The sequence below is a fragment of the Gambusia affinis genome, linkage group LG03 (genome assembly GCF_019740435.1).
Source record: "Gambusia affinis linkage group LG03, SWU_Gaff_1.0, whole genome shotgun sequence".
Lineage (NCBI taxonomy): Eukaryota > Metazoa > Chordata > Actinopteri > Cyprinodontiformes > Poeciliidae > Gambusia > Gambusia affinis.
Genome location: NC_057870.1, coordinates 14,729,795 through 14,752,885, shown reverse-complemented (window position 1 = coordinate 14,752,885; position 23,091 = coordinate 14,729,795). Strand labels below are relative to the sequence as shown.

The 23,091-nt window shown below is 38.9% G+C and overlaps 2 protein-coding genes across 2 annotated transcripts; both read right to left on the bottom strand.

Moving 5' to 3' along the window:
* Positions 1 to 3,514: 3,514 nt before the first annotated feature.
* Positions 3,515 to 11,887, bottom strand: tmc2b (transmembrane channel-like 2b). The gene is made up of 20 exons (XM_044110992.1): positions 11,842 to 11,887; positions 11,674 to 11,715; positions 10,881 to 11,328; positions 10,254 to 10,412; positions 9,805 to 9,895; positions 9,640 to 9,721; positions 9,452 to 9,558; positions 9,265 to 9,363; positions 8,478 to 8,620; positions 8,249 to 8,396; positions 7,829 to 8,023; positions 7,565 to 7,744; positions 6,736 to 6,894; positions 6,471 to 6,599; positions 5,967 to 6,034; positions 5,507 to 5,746; positions 4,946 to 5,068; positions 4,562 to 4,640; positions 4,332 to 4,458; positions 3,515 to 4,249 (listed from the first exon to the last, which is right to left on the bottom strand). Exons 1-20 carry the CDS (start codon positions 11,885 to 11,887, stop codon positions 4,035 to 4,037), a joined length of 2,880 nt encoding a protein of 959 aa, XP_043966927.1. The 3' UTR covers positions 3,515 to 4,034.
* A 2,598-nt stretch (positions 11,888 to 14,485) lies between these two features.
* Positions 14,486 to 22,271, bottom strand: tmc1 (transmembrane channel-like 1; the record flags this gene model as incomplete). Its single annotated transcript, XM_044110991.1, has 18 exons — positions 14,486 to 15,220; positions 15,919 to 16,039; positions 16,465 to 16,543; positions 16,955 to 17,080; positions 17,165 to 17,404; positions 17,543 to 17,610; positions 17,700 to 17,828; positions 18,505 to 18,657; positions 18,732 to 18,911; positions 19,764 to 19,958; positions 20,048 to 20,192; positions 20,276 to 20,418; positions 20,509 to 20,607; positions 20,707 to 20,813; positions 21,131 to 21,212; positions 21,307 to 21,397; positions 21,489 to 21,677; positions 21,763 to 22,271. Coding segments are annotated over 18 exons (2,868 nt in total), but the record flags the coding sequence as incomplete, so codon positions are not given.
* Positions 22,272 to 23,091: the final 820 nt, after the last annotated feature.

Here is a 23,091-nt window from a genome sequence, read left to right as displayed (position 1 = left end):
ATTGTATCACGTTTTTGTTTGAAACATGAAATTATTTAGTTAAAAGTACATGATATTCTTGTTAATCTGATAACTTTATAGTAGAATAACTACCCTGAGCATATAGAGCCAGAGGTATGAAGGAAAGGTTTTAGGATTATAAATCAGACTGAAGTGCAGACCTAAAAAGGAAAAGAATACAGATGCTCCCAGTCAAATCTGACTGAGCTTGAGCTATTTCGGGGGAATAAGGACAGTTGTAGAGGGGGGATTTGGTAGAGCCATATCCTAAAAGACTTGGACTTGTAAATGCAGCCTGAAAAATCAAAAAATAATTAAGTTCTGATTTTTTCATTAAAACAATTCTATTATTTTCTCTCCACATTAGTATTAACCACTACTTTGTACTATGTGACATACAATTAAAACAACATATACTGATGTTTGTGGTTGTAATTTAAAAGAAAGTGTATGAATAGTGTAATTATACTGTGGATTGTTACACTAATTTCTTTTGACAATGAACCTGCAATGCCCTCTGATAAAACCTTTTAATTGGATATTAGCATTTCAAATAAAGACAGCTACATCTGATTACATCATATTTCTTTCTTTCCTCTTTGTACATTTTGTCATTTCTGAAACATACTCACATTTCCTCCTAGTTTTGTTTGCCTCCATGACTTATTTTACATTTTGTCCTAGTCTTGTTCTCTCACCATTCACCCCCCTCTATCTTCTTTCTTAGCTTGAGCTAATTGTCACTTTAGCTCAGGCTCAACTGCAGGACGCTCAACACTGTAAGCTCCAGCGATAACGCCTTTGACCTGCTGCTCCGTCATGCTCTCCTGGTCCCATCCCCAGCTCTGACAGACATGCTCACTGCAGGGATCCAGGATGAATTGTCAAACGGATGTGGGAGGGATTCACCTTAAAACAGGACAGTCCTAAACATACAGGCAGCGTTACCTGGGATGGTTTAGATTAAAGTATATTAATGTGTTACAATGCCTCAAAGACCAGCTCTAAATTCAAGCGAAAACTCAAATAACCTGCACTGAAGCTTGTTGTAACTACCATAAGAATAATGTGAAAAAGTTCAAGCATATGAATGCCATGACGAAGCAGTGTGATGTCAGATGAAAAGATACAAATCTTGACAGAAATTGTGAACATAAGTTAACTCTTTTCCCATTTGAGCTACTCTTGTAGTTTGTGTGCATTTTTTAGCTTTATGTTTTCTTTTATCTGCTTCAGAAAATCTGTTAGTTCTGTGAATGTACTTGACTATTTTCTCTTTGACAAGAAGCGCACTCTCCTATCTGATCTGACTGAACTTCAGCTGTCCTGAGACAAAGAATCGGCTCAAATTTCAGTCAGTAAATGTACAAACGCAAAAATGTACAGCTGCAAGACTAGAAGCCTTGCAGCTGTAACAGAAGAGAAAGATACTTCTATTAAGTATTAATAAAACCAGTTGCCCTTTACACTCCACTTAGCAATTATGCACTGCTTAAACACCGCCCTATAACATAAAAGTACAATTAAACAGATTAAAGTTGAAAGTTGTAACATAAATAACTGTGAAAAACGGTTCAAAGGCTATGTTCATTTTTGCAAGGCACATTGGACAGAGGTATAACTTTTATTTTGTCTGCAGTGACAGTGGCTTCACTGTGGTTTTCTTAATGTACTGCTCAGAAAGTACCGACCAGTTTCTGACCTGTATAAATCTTTTGGATCAAACCAAAATATTTATACTGTATATTATTTATCTCTGTGGTTATACGTGCAACTCTTTCTACAAAATATTTCTATTACCATGTTAGCTTATAGGGGTTTTTATAAGCAAATATGATCCAGGCTCAGTTCTGGTGGTACATTTGTCCCGGCCTTCCCTCATCTCTGTACAAACTGGTGCCACTCGACTGTTCAGAGCCGGCCTAATTCTCTGGTGCCAACTGTAACCTTTGACCCTTTGGTGTTAACCTTCTGTTGATGCCAGCACTTCCTCTGGCACTGTTTCTGCAAGTAGATGAACACAAATGGAGTGCGATTTAGGCTTAAGAGGAACATTTGCAAAGGAAACAGCTGACTTCCATCTTTTAGTTCCTAATTTTTATGGTGAATTATTTTGACAGTAAACAATAATAAGGGACAACTGAAAACTACTGGAAATCTGAGTCAACTGGAGAGAAAGATATGAAGAAAATAGCCATAGATCATTGCTGATTACGGTAAATGAAGTTTTCTCAGTTTCAGTTTTAAACCTCCAAGTTGAATGACAATAGAAGTCTCATTTATCACTTGTGCAGAACAACACAAGACAAAATCTCTGATGTGTTTAGCAAAATGCTTTCTACTGATCAAAGAGATTTATCTCCCCTTCAGTTCCCATAAAATCCTCCTGCAGAGACGCCCCTCTGTCCAAAAAACCCCAGAAGCTCTTCCGCCTACATCTATAATGGGATGTCTTGGAAGATACATTAAATTTCTGATAATTCTTTGGTTGGTTTGAATGTATTCTTGGACTAAGTGTGATGGTAAAAACTAAACCTGCTCTCCATTTTCAGCTTTTTGGTAGACACCTGTTGATTGTGGGTCAACAATGTAAAGTAAGCCCAGATCATAATGCTGCCACCACTATGTTTGAGTAATGCCAGTGCCATTTTGGTAATGATAATAGTACCTCGGGAATTATAAACTAATTTTGAAGTTTACTTGCATCGAATGGGCACATTCTCTGATAAGGTTTCAGAAAAATTTATCCAGCCTTGGATATTTCACTTGGAGTACAAAGCTTCACCTTAACTCTTCAATCCAAAGATATGGAGAATACAGAAGATCATTGTCACATCCAGAACAATTAATACTTGTAAAAAGTCCTGGAGCTCCTTTTGTGTTGTTGGTAAAATGGTCTAATATTCCAATATTAGCTAAAATGATAAATGGACTGTGTTGGCTAACAATAACCCACTCCATTTAGTTTGATCACATCTTGGAAATCTTCTGCTACAGTTTCCGTGTTGTGTTTTTAATAAATCTAAGGAGAAAAATTTAGTTTTTCTTGAGATCCTTTATGGTTTTATCTAAAGACGTGCAGATGAGCAAATATTACAATAGTCTTATAGAGCAACTGAGTTTTATTTTATGCTAATAAGATTCATATAGTGATTTTAGATGTGCACCAAACAAAACTAGATGCTGAGATTCAATAACGTGGTGCTTCAGCCAAATATTAATTTAATATTGCAGACCTATATAACTGTTAGGTTAGGCTCTTGTGTTTGTTTAATCTGTTTTAAGAGGTGTTTAAACCTGACAATTACCAAGGTATTGTAGCATGCGTTTGTTTTTCTGTTGAATTGTAAAAATAATCACTACATTAAATGTGTAAAAACATTTAAATAATTTATTGCAGCCTTAATTTTATTTATTTTTTAATCACAGTAACTTGGGATTTTAACAGGGATGTCTAAACTTTTGAGAGTCAAGTATAAGACTAACGAGACTCATCAGGTGAAAGGACGCAGGTTACTGATGAGCAGGTAACAAGATAAGAGTAACCGAAGACATTTGGGACAATGACAAGTGACAAAGCAAACCAAATGGTGAAACAGATCAGAAGCAGGGATAAGAAACAGGACAAAGTACAGCAGATAGTAACACGTTTATCAAGAACGAGACAAACGATAACAACACTAAGTTGACGGCGAGGGCAGAATGCATCCAGTCTTTGCATTTATTTTTCTATCATTTGTTTCATTCATTGCTTTGGTATAATTCAGCAGATCATGTTTCCATTGCATTTTTGAAATCTACCTGCTAGTAACAGCCCACTAGCAATATCTAGGTCAGTGTGATGAATTGTTATATCTAGTTCTTTATTTGCATACGTTAAACCAATACTTCTACAATTTACAAATGTACAAAAGTTTGTATTTAATAAAAAAGTATATTACTCCAGTGACACAACAGTTCCCTCTGGTGACCGTGAAAGTGATGTTACCATTGGTTGCTACTTGTGGTGAGCCATTTAAAATTTCTTTTGTTGTTCATCTTCTTTGAGCTGCACCCTGACCTCTGCCTCTTCCAGGCTCAGGATGAGGCGACCTCATGTTTCCAGGGGGGCCCCCTCTTGGCCCCGGGGCCCGGGTCACGGGGCGCCTGGGGTTCTGGGCAGCCAGTGAAGCCTCCTTTTGCACTGATACTCCTTTCCCTGCTGTGCCTGGCTTTGTTCTAGTTGTTCTAGTCTTATCAATTACAATATCTGGAAAGACAAACGATACAAGAACAAGGTGAATACATCCGAATATATGCAATACGTATGCACATTAAAAGGTTCAGTGTACCAAGCGGTTTCTCTTCCTCAACGGGAGTCGGCGCGAGAGATTTGTTCGGCAGCAGGTCTTCCAAGTCTTTCATCATTTGATTGGTGCTGTCCTTGTTGTTCCTGCGATTCTTCTCATCATCTCGAGCCTGAAATTTTAACCAGTTTAGCAGACAACAACGCTGATGGCTGGACAAAACAAAACACAAAACACTTTAGGAAGAACGTAAACAAGAGCACACTAATACTCACCATCTGCATCTTCTTTTTCAAGTCAGTATTTGCTTGTTGATATGCTTTTGACACTGTGTTCAAATAGTAGATGGCCAGTCTGTGAAGCAGTAAAAGTTTTTTTAAACTAGAGATTGTTGCACATAACATGCTCCCTTAAAGTTATAGATAATTACACTGTAATCACAAAAGTAGGCACAGAGGTAATTTTTTTAAATTGCATTGGTTTCCCTAAGCCAATACAATTGGTATTTCCCTAATGACACATTGATGACACAGATTCATCAGTGCCATCATCTGACAGTTTATCAGTGTCAGAACATATGTGCAAAATTAAAGTATCCCAAGTTATATGTATTTGAGAGACAGAAAACAGCATTCCATTTATATTCAAAGTTTACTTACATCATAAGAAGGATTGCAGGCATGATGAGCCCAGGGTTGCTGGCATATGTAAAAATGTTCCCAATAAAAGGTGGCATGGCCTGTAGTGTGTCTATTACCACATCATACATCTTCTCTTGGCCACTGGAGAAAAACATGAAATAGTGTACTGTGGTTTAACTGCTCTTTATATCAACGGCTCAGCTAAGAAAGCAATAAATAAATAAAAAATATTACCTAAGTGGGAAAGTTCATGATTGCTGCAAATAACTATCATTGCTTCCTGATTTACTCAAAATTCAGATTTGTTGCTCCCAAAGGCTGAAGCGTGGCAAAGACGAGGAACTGCTCTTTACTTAAATCACATTTTTCCTTCTTTTTGACGCTCTTTTTAAACTTTAGCTAGCTGTTGGTTGGTTCACTATTTGAGTGAAAAATCAAACAAGAGGTATCTAATAAACTGTCAGGAAAGTGCATCTAACCAAAACTGTTTCCTTAACAGACTGCTAGTAACTCGCAAAACTATAATCACAGATGTAACTTGCATTTAATTTCTCTCCACTGCCCTGCACATAAACTTACCTGAAAGGTCCACAGTCAAAGGATGGCGGCAGAGTCATCATGGAGTACACAACAGGAAGCAGACTAAGAAACAGCACCAGCAGCAGCAGGCCCATGTAGAAGTTGTTGGACCGTGAGGCTTTGAAGACTCGCTCATGAGGAACGTTGCAAGCCATCACTGCCCAGGACTGATAATACATAGAGGTCAAGAGGCGCAGGACGTTCATGCCCACTAGACCAGGAGCATAAAATGCGCCCATCCTGTGGACGACAGCAAATGTAGACACATTATTTTAATAAGAGTTTATCAGCTTACACCGAACTAATTATTTATTTAAATAAAGCAAGTTCAGAATAAATATTTAACATTGTGTGGGTTTTGACAGGTAATAGTAAAAACAGCTAGGAAGTTCAAGGAAGTATGCACTCCCAAATATAAACAAATTGATCTCATCCTAATATATTGATTAATTGAATTTACCATATCATTCCTTGATTAAATATAAGCCCTAGGACATTTCCGCTGATGTCAAACTCTCCATATGAAGGCTAGAATAAACACAACAGCAAGATTAATACACCGACCTGAATTAAAAAACAGCAGGTCAATACACTTTGTATATGCTGCTCCCTTTGTCGCACTGTCTCTGTCTCCCTCCATTCATCTCCCTCTCTGTAATTAAGATCTCATTTCAATCTCATGTTACCCCTAATGCTTAGGATCGCCTGTCTTGCCAGATGTCACTTTGTAGATCAGGTTCACTTTAAGCTAATGCAAACTCTGACATCTTTACTGTGTTTTACAATCAGGAGCTATTTAACTATTTAACCGAGGGAAGTTGTACTGACTCCTGCATGAGAAGAATGCAAATGGAGATGAGTATGCAGGAACAAATGTAAACAAACTTCGGTTTTGGTTAGCTAAACAAGCTAAAATGAAAAGGCATGTTGACGTAGCCACACATCTGAACTCACAAATACTCACAAATCCGGCCTCCAGGTCCCAGCACCAGCAGTAATTGAGAAAGCGGACAATGAAAGCACGCAGAAAGTCACCGACCAGAATAGTCAAAAAGGTAACCTGCACATCTGAGACAATTAGCTTCACAAATTCCTGCAGAAGGAAAAAAGGCAAAAGCAAAGAGTAACAAATATAATCAGATTGATAGTAAGTCATACTTATGAGAAAGCACGGGCATGTGTCCGTGCCTACAAATCAATACTGAACAAGGCATAACATCAGGGCTGACTTTTCCAACTCCAGTCTCCCAGCAGGGGCCCCTGATGACATCAGCAGGGGCCACATTCGGAGGAGGCACATTTGTGGTGTTGTAGAACGAGCTATAGTTGGCGTAGTATTGGTGTAAAGCCCATTCAGTTGCGTTCTTGATGGATTTTTCAGTTTCCAGCTAAAAATGCAACCAAAACAAACAATTTTTAGTAGCTTAGTTCACACAGTGCAAATTCATGTGGTGTATTGAATTAAATAGCTTGTTAAACTTTTTCTTTCTTTGGCAAGCTTAATGTGATTTCTAAAACCAACTTCATGTGTGTGATAGCATTATGTAAACAAAACCGATGTTTTAGAGGTTTTCCCATTAATTTTTGTTAATGGGAAAATGCTAACACTAATTAGACTGGTTAGAAAGTTGCTATTCTACATTTAAAACTGTCCTCCAATTGAATTTTTCAATATGTACTGTAGCATTTTGCTTATTTAATGTAACACATATGTAATTCTTTAAAGTAACCACGTCAAAAGTCTCCCTAACAAAGTGGCACCACTGTATAGCTAAAGAAACGCTGTAATGCGTGTCCACGTAATTTTGGGGGGATTGTATGTAATATACCAACACAAAGTTGTGATGAAAAACCTAGAACTCCACATCAAGCTGAACATACTATCCACGGAAAATTACTAAGTATTTCAGTTAAATACAGAAAAATTGTATCTAAAAATCTAGTTGGAAAATATTTGCACACATTGCATAAGTGTTTTATTATTCTGTTGTAGTGAATTTATAATGATTAGTAGAAAAATCATTCTATATGAATTCTGGTGTCTTTTGTAAAACACACCTTTTCATTAACCTCATCAAAGAGAGCAAAGAGAAACGTGTAAAGATTTCCAAGGAAGAGGGCGAAGATGCGTCCCAGTTGCCATTTCAGTGCAATACGAGGGTGATAGTCTTCCAACTCTGCAATGGTTTCAAATAGAGGAGGACACACAAGCCCCAGCAGTGACATCACAAACTCCACCTGATACACCGGAGGAGAGAAGTTATTTACTGATCTCCTTTGCTACTCTCGTGTTCCATCTTTGGACATTACGTGCAGACTTGCCTCATTGTTTTCCAACCACGTGAGTGTTTTGGGGTCCATCTTAGCAAAATCTTGAGACCGCTTCACCACAAAGTAGATGAGATACCCGCTGCCACCAAGGCTGCACAGGATGAGGAAGTTTGCAAAAACCCTGAGGAACCGTCGGAGGTGGATATTCTCATCTTTCTGGTTCTCCTGTTCATCTACAATAGATTCCTAGAAAACAGATAAGTGGCGTCAGATATACAGTAACCCGTCTCCTACCTAAAACATCATGTTGAACGACACATCTCGAAAGACCTAGACACTTTGAGATGTTGAAATCTTTTATTTGGTAATCCAAATTTAAGGTCTTGATAGTTTTTCATGTTCCAAAGCTTAATATGAAGATATTCTGAAAATTATACAAGCCTAAGCACACAAACAGACACAGCTGCTAACCTTGAAGCTGGTAGTAATGGAGGCGTACTTGTTGTCCGCAGTCTCAGGGTTTCCTATCAGATAGTCCCAGCTGGTGAACATTTTCCAGCTGAAGATGAACTCTCCCTCATCTCCCCCGTCTCCTCCTTCATTCGCGTTACGAGCCATCCTGGGAAAATAACAGCCGTGAGCCATCTTCTTCATCTGTACTCCTAACGATGGTCGTCCCGCATGTTAATCTTTTGCATACGTTCTGATGACAACCAACAAGCTGTATCCGAAAACGCCGACACTGGTGAGGAGGTACGACAGAGGGAGTTTGAACTGCAGAAGCCCGATGCTTCGTTCGTTGTTGTAGAATCCGTAGAATAAAATGGAATATTTGCAGTAACCCTGTTGAAGACACGAACATAAACTCAAAAGCAAAAAAAAAACAAAAAACACAATTCTATTGCCAAGGAGATAAAAACAGAAATTAGGCTCAACCATCAATTCCGAGATTTTCAACCACCAATAAAAATACTTTTGAATCACTGTTGGTGTGATTACTCCTGTGTGATCAGTTTGCACTTTATACAGCTTCCTTCAACGAGCTGTTGTAGTAGCTGGAAGGATCTCCTGTAGCGGTCCATGTTACAGTGGCTCTTTGAAGCCCCTTACTGAAGATACTATTTTTGTATTACAGTCTCATGATGAGGATGTTCAAACTACAATCGTAGTGTTCTTCATTTTATGAAAAATCCTTCTTAATACAATAATCTCCACTGGGGTAGAACCAGCCTTCCTTATCAAAACCCGATGTTGCTACCACAACAGATAATGGCAGAAGAGATTAAATTATCCAAAACAGACTTACAGAAGACCTACAAACTGGCAGGTTTGTAGGTCTGAAGACTGGTAGGTCTTCTTTAAGACTTTAGACGTCATTTGTTAATCAAATTTCAAAGTTGGAAGGCAGTTGTTGTTGTTTTTCCCCTTTTGTTAGCTCAGCAATTTGTTTTGCCTTAGATATGTAGGAATGGAGCAAATATGCTCACCCCAAAGTCAGAGAGAACAGAGAAGTCCATGGCTGTGTCCTGTTCATCTCTGGGGACAGTTTTCCTGGGAATTGAACCATACGGTAGACCCATAAGAATCTAAACACAAAGGAAAACACAAGAGAACTGAGAGGATTCATAGTGAAACTTGCACTTGCTAACAAGGGCTGTGAGGAGAAAGTCCCACCTCAGGGATCACCACCAGGCCAAACATGAACCCAAACAGGACCAGATTTAAACCATACATCCACCTCAGAAAAAGGAAGTATGATGCGACTGAAGATCCAAAGTGACCTGTGGTTGAGCAAAGAGAAAATCCTGCTCAGAAAGACAGCGGTGGAGGACTTTTAGAGAAACTAGATCTTTGGTACTAACTTTCTACTTCCTTTATCTTCCTCTCCCAGGGTATACAAGCCGTTTTGAAGTTATCAAAATCCCGATTGAATTTGATTAGTTTCTAGGGGAGAAGAGTTTTAGAAAGTTTAACTTCATTTTCCACAAAGACTATCTGTTATGCTTACAATATGCCAACTGTTTTACCTTTGTCATCATGACTTTGAAAGCATACAGTCTCCTGCCTTTCCCTTTTCCTAGAGCGCCTTCAAACTTTTCAACAAAATCCTGGGCCTCCCTGTTTGTGCAATCATGGGAAAAAAACAAATATTTATGAATCAAATTATGTCCTCCATTAAGGTAAAAAAGAAAAAAAAAAAAACCTCCACTGGTAATTGTAAAAGCCAGAGTAAACAAGGTGTACGGACAAGTCTGGGGTGGTTTACTGATTAATGATGTTTTGAAGTCCATGAATTGAGTCAACCACAACAACATGCATTAAACAAGCTCATGAAAAAGTTATAGCTTCTCTTCTGTCATGCTTCTTTTGGGCAAACCTGTCCTCGCTGATCTCTGCATGAAAACAAACCCAGACCTCTCCGTCTCACTCATGCGGAAATGGGATTTCAGTCAACTGGTTGAGCTTTTCTCTTTACTTGAGCAGCAAGAGCCTCTTCTTCATGCGCCACGGTTTGTTCCTTAACGTCGCAATCAGCTTCTTCTTTTCCTCCACCTGTTCCTTCAGGGCTGCCATCTCTCCCTCTGACAATGATTCTTCGTCCGGGTCGGAGGATGAAGAAGAGGAGGAGGAGCTGCTGAAAAGAACATAGATGTCTCTTGTGATGAACTCTGCAGAATTCAGAAAGATTAGTCCAAAATATCCACCACATTGGAGAAACTAAGTTTCAACGGCCACAGAAACAACTTTCTGAAAGTTGTTTCGAGATGGGGATTTTTTTGTGTGTGCAAAACTTAATAAGTAGCAGCTTGAGACTAAAAGTCAGTCGAGAGAGAGAGAGAGGGCAAACACCTTCTTTTTTACTCTGACAAGCAGAAACTACCTTGTTCTTGCAGCTGCTATTATGGTCCTCTAACTGATGTTAAAAACATTAGCTGCATATATAAGAAATGTATTTAGGGGATTCATTTTGCAGAAGGTGTCATTTACTTAATGTTTCTATAATGTATTTCAGTAACCTTCATCTATTAGCTTTGTTTGAGGACTATGAATAAGGCCGCATGCAGAAAGCAACCTAAACCATGCAGAGAAAAGACATTTGCACCTGCTTGTCTTCTTGCTCTTTTTCTTGTCCTTATTCTCCTCATCTCTTCCTTTCTTGTTTCCCTTCTTGTCATTATTCTGCTCCTCTTTCTCCTTTTTGGTCACAGCTCTCCCAGATTTTTTTCCTCTCCCCTTGTCTTCCTCACTTTCTTCATCGCTCTGCTCCTTAGAAGCCTTCTTCCTGGAGGCTCTTGATCCTTTCCTTGCTGCTGCCTTTCGTTTCTCTCCATCATCGTCTTCGTCACTGTCCTGGGGTTTGGTTGTCTTCCTCCGTCCTCGTCTTTGAGGGGGCTCATCATCATCATCATCATCATCTGTCTTGGTTAACTTCCTTCGTCCTCGTCGTTGGGGTGCCTCGTCCTCATCCTCCTCATCCTCATCTTCACTGACATGCTTGGCTTTGCGTTGCATCTTAGCTCTTCTGTTTCGACTTTTCCTCCTCGCCTCTTCTGTGGAAAAAAAAAACAAACAGTTTATTGTTAGTACATGAGATTTGCAACGACGTTATTGATAGTCATTCCCTGTCAATAAAATATTAATAGAGTTGCAGAAAAATATGTAGGTAGTACCTTAAATGCATCTGGCTTTTATTACTGTTGCATATTATTAAAAATCCAAAATTGAGAAAAAAAAATTTTCACTAAAATTACCGGCTGGACTATTGTTAGCAGCAACAACTATGACTATCAAATAGACAAAAACATGTGAATGAAGAAGTATAGTTATTTTTAGTAGCTATATGTTTTCTGTCTTAAAGCAGATAAGACTGATATTGCCATTCTTGAATCTCTCACCTTCACTGTCGCTGTCAAACTCAGCATCCACATCCATCCCAACTGGAAAAACAATTACCAAAAATAATTCCAACACAAGTTGCAATAAGAGATACGCTTTTATAATGTAGTACTATCAGTAAATGTAAGGGTCTCTAAAAAAACAGCAGATTAACACAAAAATCTCACCATTTTCAACATCGACTATGTCATTGTTTCTCTTCTTTGGAGGCATTTTTCCTTAGCTGTTTTTGGGTTCTTTGTTTCTTCTTCTCCTCCTGTTAACCCTTACATCCAAACTTGCATCCTGTCCATTTATGAGGGAGCTTGCAGGGTCAACATGCATACATCAGCAGGAACGGGTGTGCTAGAGTTAGAGCCGATTCAATTCAGGGATCCTTGGTAACCGTTAGAGGCTGCAAGCCCATTGGATGACGAAAGGGAGCCAGAGGAGGAAACACAGTCTGTCAGACAATGGACCTGTCAGTCAAAACGTCAATGGACACCAAACCACAGACACAGGGGAGGACATACAGTCACTAATCCGTGACGTTTATTGATCTCAACAGGAAAAATGTTCAAACCTCAGCCTATTAGTACCCTTCACCTAGTAGAAGGGTACTAATGTCCTCATATTAAAGCTGCTCTGACACCAAGCACTCAGGCCTGCCGTTATTTACTTAAAACCCAAAGGCGACACCTTGGAGAAAAATAGAGCGAAACGCATTAAAGTTGGATGAAACATGAGGGAATCCTGATGAAGAGGAGAAACAAATAATCAGAATACTTGAAAAAAGTGCCAGCTGAACAAACAGGTGACGTTTTACTCCAGTCAGACTGTGACTTCATTCAAAATCAGCTCTATAGAGAAAATTTTTCATAGTTAAATCAGCACTGTGTTGAGTGTATTTTCTCCGTCTCAGAATTGGTATTAACTTAACTCTTTCAGAGTTATTTCAACAAGAGACTGAGTAGTTTTGACTATTTCCAAAGTTACAATTATTCAGTCGCCTGTTGAAATAACTCTGAAAGAGTTAAATTAATACCAGTTGTGAGAAGAACCAAATAGACTCGGCACAGTGTTGATTTAACTCTGACAAATTTGCTGTCAGGTTAGCCTTTTCGGCTACAAACTGGAGGTTGAGTTTGTATTTCCGAATCTACTCCAATACTGTGCTCATAGATGTATTTTTGTATTGGCAAAGCAGAAACAATGTCCTATAAATCACACAAGAGAATCAACTGATGTGTTCACACTCCAAGAGCTTTTTGCTTTACAACCAAACCCTTCATGCCTTTTACGTGACAGACCAAAACAAAGCAGTTGGTAATTATGAGGCGGGAGGAAAATGAAACATGGGCTGTAGCAGTTTTGCACATCCAGAGACTGAATTATTTGACCTCTTCTTGCAAAAAACCTCAAGCTCAGACAGATTAGACACAAAGCATGTCTGAACAGTACAAGGCACCGCTTACCTGTATGCTTTCTTACTGTTCATTACTTACTGACCATTTAGAAAATGCAACCTAGACCAGGACATTTTTTTTTGTTTAAACACACACTACCTATTTAAAAATGCAGGAGGGAACAGGAGCTGCTGGCTGCTATACAGCTAACAAACAGAAGCAATGAGTTGATGGCTTGCATCTGAAAGAAAAGATGATGCTTTGGAATCGAGACTAATCCACCTCCCTCCATTTTGTTTTCCACTTCCTACAAGCCTCAAGCACTCTTCTACGTCAGCCTTTCTCATTCTTTCTTTTGGTGTATATGCATTTGGTGTTGAGACTCATTCACTTGCTCGTACTGATCTAACCTCTCACACACAAAGCAGGACAGCATCTAAGTTGTAAAATCAGTGTTTGCACAACCCCTCCTCTCTTTTTTACAGCGCTAAGCTGTAGCAGGGGTCTCAAACTCCAGTCCTGTAGGGCTGCTGTCCTGTAACTTTTAGATGTGCCTCTGCTGCACCACATAGAATAGAATAATTAGGTCATTAGCAAGACTCTGGAGAACTGATCTACACAAAGAGGAGGTAATTAAGCCATTTCATTCCAGTGTTTTGTACCTGTGGCACATCTAAAAACTGCAGGAGAGCGGCTCTCGAGGACTGGAGTTTGACACCTGTGCTGTAGATGGTCATCACCTTACAGAGGAAACCAAGACATCCGGTAATGTTCAATCTGTCAAGGCTAAGTTTCCTGACGCATTGTACCAGTCTGAACTGAGACTGGGGAGGCAGCCAAAACTTAACCCCAGTAGGAGGGTGATACAGGGGCCATCTGAGGGTTGATGTCATTGAGATTAACATTGGTTCCTCCTTTTCTTCTCCTGTAACATTAAGACTTGTCTCCAGCACACAAACAATGCTAATTAATACCATTAATAGGTCTCTTCCAACTTCATTAAAGGATGTGACTGACAGTCTGTGGCTCCTCTTTCCTGATGAGCGGCAGACTGTCAGTCAGCGTATCGCAGATAAAAACAGTGTCAATAATTTATGCTTACTTGAAATGGATTTATCCTGAGTAATTAAGTAGGAGGATTTCATATTAACGGTCATCTTACCTGATTGAGACGCAGCAATTTTTCCTCAATGGGAAACCTTCCAACACGCAGCTTTTATTTCAAAACTCAGCTTAAGTTCAAAACTGTATGCAACTAAAGCTCAAATAACAGTGTCCTATCAGGTCTGGGTGGAAGATTTACTTCAATGCAAAAGTATTCAGACCATGAGAATTTATACATATTTTGCTGCAATAAAAAAAAAACCTTAAGGTATTTGCTGGAATTTTCCAGGCCTTTTACAAAAAAAAAGAAATGTCAAAAATGTGCTGGTTCATTTTTATTTATTATTACTGGTCCCTTACGCTACAATGTCTTACAATAATTTTACTATGTGTTATCTGGTCTATAGTGAACGAGAGACACACAAGCACCTTAATAACACGTAAAAAGCCAGAATCAGTTCATTTTATCTTCCGTCTCAAAGACTGTCTAACTGAGGAGGTCAGGCTAAGATGAGGCGGTGAGTTGGAAACAACCAGATAAGTTTTATTATTCTTGATTTATGTCTGTAAGTGAATATCAGAAATTATTATTTTGCCAATGCACACAGTCTACAGCCCACATGGACCTTCCTCCTAACATCCACCTCCCAAAAAAAGACAGATTTTAGTGCGTAAATGAGCCCAGAGTTGAGTAAGGGATCTATTAAAGGATTCCTGTCTGGTCAGTTTTCAACAGAAACTAATTCTAAGACAGATTATCACACTAACTGCCTCCATGTAAGTGTTTTCTTTTTCCAGTTCCCAGGTAAATAAGTTACTTGGCTACAGCTTCTGTCTTTGTTCTCTCAGTGGCTCTCCAGACTCGGCACCCTGTACATCCTGGGCTCACTTTGCTGATGGAAACCAGGAAGGTATCTTGGGTTGCCATGGTTGCCATTATGGCAATTTCTGGGAGCAGGGCCTCTCACTGGGAAGTGTGGTTCTCTGTCACCAACAGACGGGGACGGGTTGCGCCCGTGATACATCTTCTGATTTTTGTTGTAGATTTTTTCATCCTCTGCAGAGAAAATAAAATAAAATAAAATAAAAATGTGTATATTATTTAGACAGCTTTTAGGTTTTTGCAGGGTTATGCTAATGGAAGAGTAGGAAACAGTGTCCTCCCACAACTAAATTCAACAAACGCCATTATTCTGCTGTTTAATTGCAACCGGATGTGAAGAATTATTAAATTGTTAGCTAAGTGCAACCCACTAGAGTTTTATTTTCACTTGCTGGTTTTCTGTTGTATCATTTCAGATTAATAATTAAATTTAGGGGTTGGTTGATATTTCTGAATATTGCTTCATTTAATTTCCCTTTGGTATCAATAAAGTTTGTTTTGAATTTGAATAACAAGTACTCCATTGTTGGGGCCTCCTTACTTCTCCGAACTGAAATGGTTAAAACTTCAGTTAAATCACTGACTGCTCAGTTGAACTCCACATAACCCCGCCTCATAAGATCTGAACCATACATTTCCCTGAACCTGCATTCAAACCGAAGGTTACGCTGCTACAAACTGATAATACATTAATATATAAGAATTAAGTTGGGAGTTTACACACTGAATGAATTTTTACTGCTACTAAATCCAGCTCCAAAACCACTTTCTGTGCATTTCTGAAGTACACAAAGTCTGTTTTTATTTTCCTGTTTAAAATATTCCGTCATGACATTTTTGTCTATCTTGTCATGTTGATTTGGCTTTCTCACCCTCTCGTCTTTGAACTGAAGCATCGTTGTTCCTCTGAGATGCTGATTTTCTGGCCTCCTCCAGATCCATCTGAGCTTTCAGTGCAGCTTGTTTATTCTTTTTCTTGTTTTCTTCATTTTGCTTGGAAAATAGCGCTCAGTTAATTCAGACCATAAATGTTTTAGCTGCACATTCTACTACTATATGCAGTACATGTGTGATAAATGTGAAGCTACAGTATAGCATAGCGCTGGGATTAATGCAGTTTGAGTTTTCACTCTGCTGCCATCTGCTGGTGTGATCATTCTATTGCACCCGATACTGTTACAACGCCAATGGAGGAATACAATGTCCAATTTTTTTTCCATTCTTTGCAAGCTTCAGTGTTGATAGAAAAAAAAAATCGGTGAAACAAACATTAATATTGTAAGATTAAATCATATCTTTGGTGAATGAAATGATCTAATTCAGTTTCATTACTTGACTAAACTTAATTTCTATGCATTCAAAATGAAATCTAAACCATAGGATGTGAGGAGAACAAAATGATCTAATCTCTGGGTTACCATCTGTATTTTATTCTTCAGTTCCACGTTTGCTTCTTTGTAGCTTTTGGAAGTTGACTGTAAGTAATAAATGGCCAGTCTGAAAAATAAAACAGTAGTAGATCATCAATGCTGAAGCACCAAAACATGTCCCAGTAGAAAAACTTCAAAGCATTTTTAAACTGAATTTACAGTGGCAGGGAAAACCCCATCTACAGTAATTCCTTTTTTTCATTATGATCTCAAACATTTCAGTGCAAAAAAAAACCAAAAAAACAAACAAACCAGAATGAGAAAATGTTTTTTTTACAACACAGTGTATATGTGTTTTTGAGATTGTATGGATAATTTTAACCTCTCTGAAGTTCAAGGGAAGCTTCAAGAAAAAATAATTCTAATTAATCATTAAAGGTGAAAAATTTATATTACATTCATATCCATGATGATTGTATTTACATTTCCGATCTGTACTGTATAAACACTGAATTCATACAATCTGATGGTTACTCACACCATGAGCAATATAAAGGGCAGCACCAGCCCAGGGTTAGATGCATAGCTGAACACTTTACTGAACCAGGTCGGGAAGTCGGACTCCAGCGTCTCTTGGATCACATCAAACATCCTGTTCTTGCCACTGTGAAGACATGATGGCAACTGAGAAAGAAACACGAGAAATTTCAGAAGAAACACGGCAAACCCCTTGAGCTTGCATCAGTACCTGAACGGTCCGCAGTCAAATGAAGGGGGGATGGTTACAATGGTGTAAATGGCCGGTAGAGTGGACAGGAAGAGGATGACCAGCAACATGGCCATGTAGAAGTTGTTGGAGCCCGAGGCTTTAAAGACCCGTTCCTGTGGAACATTGCAGCACATCACAGCCCAGCACTGCAGGTACATGGACACATGGAGTCGCAGGAGGTTCAGAGCCGGCAGGCAGGGGGCATAGAAGGCACCCATCCTGCAGGGGAAGGTAAGACCCAGTCATTTTTAGTGTTGTTTATTGTTCTTCCATATGTTTCTCACAGTACTAGTCCAGCTGGCCTTATGTAAAGGCACGAAGTCAGTGCTGACAAATAAACTGATGTTTTCTTCTCACCATATCATTCCTTGGTTGAAGATAAGCCCCAGGACATTTCCACTGACATCAAACTCAGAGTATGAAGGCTTTTAGAAGAGTCAGAAACGACACACCTTATGGTACCTTATAGACTTGAAATAAAATGTAATTATATTTTATGAAAAAGTCGACTCACAAATCCGGCCTCCAGGTCCCAACACCAGCAGTGGTTCAGAAAACGAACAAGCACAGCTCTTAGGAAATCTCCAATCAGCAGCGTAATGTAAGTAGTCATTGTGTCAGATATAATCAGGCGAACAAACTCCTGCATGATGACGCAAACAAATGTAAAGCATATAATAATAATGCTTGTCTTAAATGAGGGTTAATCAAAAAGTTAAATATCCAGATGTATGTTTCAGCAGTCAGGAGGTAAACATCATTGATTAGTTTTCTTAAAGGCAGTACAATTTAAAAAAAAAAAAAAAAAAAAAAAAAGCCTTACCACATTAGCTTTCTCATATCTCGAAACATTAGAACCACAATTTTTTAGTTATGTAAAAATGAACTTAAAATATGTCAGATCATTTGGTATTGTACCCATCTAAACTTGGTATCCTGAAAAGTAACCAAAAGGTCCACATATGAGACAAAATGTAATAAGCTATTACTGGAGAGCAACAACCTTTAATATGGTCTGCAAATATGCGTAATATTTACTGTTTAATTCATGTAAACCATGAGGAAATAACTGTTAAATAAGTGTATTAAGAGTGGCTCTCCACCAATCTATTTACCGTAACTCAAAATCAGAACAAATGTTTGAATTAAATGAATATTTTTTGGAAGATTAATCTGTTGCAAGTATTATTAAAATTCTTGCTTTCTGATTTGTTTTTCATTCTAACATCATTAAACAAAGCCTGTTAATATAATAACAAGCTGGAGCAGCAATCATATCAGACTTGTGTAATAGTTCAGACACACACATGCAGTCTGACCTGCCCCACCATCGTCTCCCAGCAGGGCCCTCTTGGGACATCAGCAGGGTGGATGGTGATGGGTGGAGCAGTGCTGTTTTCTGATCCTGTGCCGTTATAAAGACTTGCTTCCCACATTGTAATGTTATACTTCACTACTTTCTCCTCTTTCCTCTGTGAAAGACATTCGGTGATGAATCATGTCATAAGAAAAACAACTTCTTAAAATCAGACTCACGGTCCCTCACTTTAAGGTTGATCGCGTCCATCAGTGCGATGATGAAGGTGTAGAGGTTTCCTAGGAAAAGGGCAAAGATGCGACCCAGCTGCCACTGCAGGGCGACGCGGGGGTGGTAGTTCTCCAGGGTGCTGATGACGTCAAACAGCATGGGGCAGAACATTCCCAGTAACGACATGACCATATTCACCTGAGAGACCCAAAGACAGCCCCGGAGAAAATCTTATCACACGTTTCCATCAAATTCTTCACTACCCATTAGTCCAGGGGTGCCCAAAGTCAGTCCTGGAGGGCCGGCATCCTGCACATTTTAGTTCTCTCCCTGGTGGTAGTAACAACCTTTTCTGCATGTCAGTGTTCTTCATAGGCCTTTTAATGAGCCATCATTTGAACCAGGTGCGTTAATCCAGGGAGAAAACTAAAATATGCAGGAGGCCGGCCCTCCAGGACCGACTTTGGGCACCCCTGCATTAGTCTGTGTGTAGTGACGTCACGGTCTGTTATTGTACCACTTACTCTTTGGATAACGCTGTGTTCAAATTGTAATGTAAGTTGCTTTTACAGTACCCGTAAAGCAAATAAAATAGCCAAAAATATTGTTGCAGCTATCTAACTCTTCAGTGGATGAACCTAACAAATATAAAGTTTATGCATTACATTAAAATCCTCCTGCTGTTTGATTTTCATTATTTTAGATCTTTCTTATTAATATGACATCAACTACAGAATAAAATCAGATATTCAGCAGTGAGCATGAGCTCACTGCTGAATTATGTTAGAAAAATGTGAACTTATATTTCTAAGTTCACACTTATAAGTGTGAACTTATAAATAAAAAAACGATAAAGAAATGTTTAAAAAAAAAAACGTAGCCAAATTTTTCTAACATAATTTTCCTTTAAAATTATAGATTAAAGAAGACATAGCAAATACATTTAAAAAATAAAATCATTTAATCAAATTTCTTTATATACCTAAAAATGTTGCTTCTAAAATATTCTACTGTAATAATAATTTCACTCGTTATTTGTTCCCTTTTCACCTCATTTCTTTCCCACCAGGTGTGATTCTCCAGACCATCCAGGGCAAACTTCTGAGACCGACGCACCACAAAGTAAATGAGGTATCCACTTCCTGCCAAGCAGCACAACACCAGGAAATTGGCCAGCACGCGCAGGAAACGAGTCAGATGGATGTTGTCGTCCTTTTGGCTCTCCTGCTCCTCCAAGATTGCTTCCTGCAGATGTCAGGCAGCACAACCGACTAACTCTGCAGTGCTGTTTCATTCATTGCTCCATTGGAAATTAGACAGAGAGCTGGCCTGACCTTAAAACTGGTGGTGATGGAGGCAAACTTGTTGTCTGCTGTCTCAGGGTTTCCTATCAGGTAATCCCAGCTTGTGAACATTTTCCAGCTGAAATTGAAGCTGTTATCATCTCCGATCCCTGACTCGTTTGCGTTACGCGCCATCCTTCAGTCAGAAAAAATGCATTCTCTATGCAGTCTCATATAATGAAGACATACTGTCATTCAACACCTGCGCAGAAAACTTACGTCCGTATGACAACCATATAGCTGTAGGCCACTGTCCCCACACCGACCAGGAAGTACGACAGCGGCATACGAAACTTGAACCAGCCAATGGCTCGCTGGTTGTTATAGTAACCATAGAAGAGGACCGAATACTGAGCGTAACCCTATGAGTGACATTAAAAAAGATGAAAAAAGCAAATTAAACATCTTGTTTTAGGTGAAAGTAATCAATGTGTGTCACATCTCTAACTGACCCCAAAGTCCCAAAGGACAGCAAAGTCCATGGCACCAGCTTCCTCAGCTCTGGGGACAGTCTTTCTCGGGATGCTGCCATAGGGCCGCCCCATTAATGCCTGTTCCAAAAAAGTAAAGAAGAGAATGGTCAACATGAAATATATCTAGAGAGCAATGAACAAAAAGAGACTCCAGTTTAGTTTTCAAAGCTGGAGTACCTCTGGTACCATAACCAGGCCAAAGGTCAAACCAAACAGGATCATGTTGATGCCGTACATCCACCGTAAGAAGATGAAGTATGAGGCAACTGAGGAGCCAAAATGACCTGAATGGCACATTGAGTACAAAAGCTTTACACATTTTGTCGTCTTTCAACTGCAAACATCATTTTTGATCTTATTGGCTGATAGATCAGCATGAATAAGAGCATATTTGTGAATTGGAAAGAAAGGTAGACATGGTTTCATAAACCTTTTAACTGTCAAAAGTGCACCACATACTATTTCATGTACTATTTTCCCCTTTTTAGAAGGAAGATCATGTATACTCAAAATGTGTGTCTGAACAGATGTCCTATTCAAATACATTTTAACATATGTCATATGTCTTCTTACTCATAACAAATGTTTGATGGCAGCTTACTTTCAATCTCTTTTATTTTCATCTCCCATGGAATGCAGGCTGCTTTGAAGTTCTCAAAGTCTCTTTGAAACTTCATCCACTTCTAATAATGCAATGATTACAAAAAAGTGGGGGGAAAAAAACAGCATTAATTTGAGATTTTTTTGCTGAATAAGTGAACGCTGGTGTCTGCTTGCCTTTGTCATCATGACCTTGTACGCGTAGAGCTTCCTGCCTTTCCCTTGCCCCAAAGCTCCCTCATATTTCTCCACAAATAGCTGAGACTCTCTAAAAGTCAGTAAATAAAGTATTGGCAAGTGACTTTTTTAAGTCATTTTGGTTTTTTTGGGGTTTTTTTAAGTAATAAATTAAAGTGTACCGTAAAGTGACAAGTTTCTGTTTCATTGGCCAGGGCTTCCCCCTCAGGCTTTGGATCAGCTTCTTCTTCTCATCCAGCGCCTCCTTCAACTTCTCCAACTCCTCCGGCGACAGTAACTCAGGCCTGACCTCTCCATCATCATTGACCTCTTCCTCATCATCACCTTCCTCACTTGACTCTGGCTCTGAACTAAATCGTTTCAGAAGGCTCTGTTAATGAGTGGTGAGACATTTTCCTATAAAAACAGGAGCTATCACACCACACGAAGCATTACCTCGTTTCAACAACTTTTTTGCGCTTTTTCTTCTTCTTCTTCTTCTTCACTCCAAGTGCTTTTTCTTTTTCCTTGAGTTGATCTCCACTTTCTATTTTCTCCTCATTTTTGGCACATACAAGTTTCAGTTTTCCCCTTTCACTTCTTTCCTGAGCTTCTCCGTCCTCCTTCCCCTCCAGCTTTCTTGTTTTCTCATTTTTGATGTTCTTCTTTGATTTTGTTGTCTTGGCCCTGATTTGATCCCGCTCCTCTTCGTTCCCCTCAGGTTCACTTGTTTCATGTTCAGCTTTTCCTCTTCTCCTCCTACCCCTCCCTCTTCTCTCTGTCTTGGATTGAGATTCCTCTCTTATTCCTTGCACTGACGTGGATGATCTTTTTCTTCTCTGATTTTCCCTCTTGTTTTTTTGTCTGTCGTCATTTCTTCTCTTTCCTTTGTGTTTTTCCCTCTCGTGATTTTCTTGAAAATTTTCATCCCCTGGTGAGAAATGAGAGGAGCGAGGGAGGTGATTTTATGTTTCCATGCTATGCTGTCCACCCAGATTCACCTGGCATAGTGTTTTACATTTCCACAGTAGGATGACTTGGTGAGATAAAATCTGGTCAAAACACAATCTCTGGATGTAAAGTTCTGCTTAATGTCCAAATTATTTTATTTTTTACAATAAAATAGTTCCCAGAAGTAAATAGAGTGAAATGTTTTTATTCACGACTGAGATTTTATGTATTGACTCACCTGCAAAATCCAGTTCAATGTCAGCTGTGGGAGAAAAACAATTCCAGACTAAAATTAGGACATCTGATAAAATATATTCTACTATCAACATATTGAATCTGGAGGTATATAAGTTAGTATGTCGGAAAAACTAAAAAAATAATACAGATTAACTATGGACAGACGTGTTTTGCAAGCAAAACTGTTATGTTTTGTTATTTAACATACATTTTAAAGCCAAAGAATGTTTTTATCTCCAAGGTTATTTTTCAACCATCTTTCTTCATATAAAATAAAAGTCAGGTGTTAACAGGTTTTAATCCCAGCATGTTCTCTTGCTGTCAGTACATAGAGTCTGTGTGGAATTTCAGAAAAAAGGCAAGAGAGAGTGTTGGAGGTGCAGGACCAAACAGGAACATGGGAGACGCTGTTGGATGGGTCTGAGGGAGGGAAATGAAAATCCCTAAGATGCAGCCTGAGATGATCAAAACACAAACACTTTTTGATCAGGAAGGAAACATTAGGCTGTAAATATTTAGTCCTTTTTACTTTCAATAAAAAATACTGATTATGTATTCTCTGATTATTGCAACTTGTCACATTTTTTTTTTGTACAA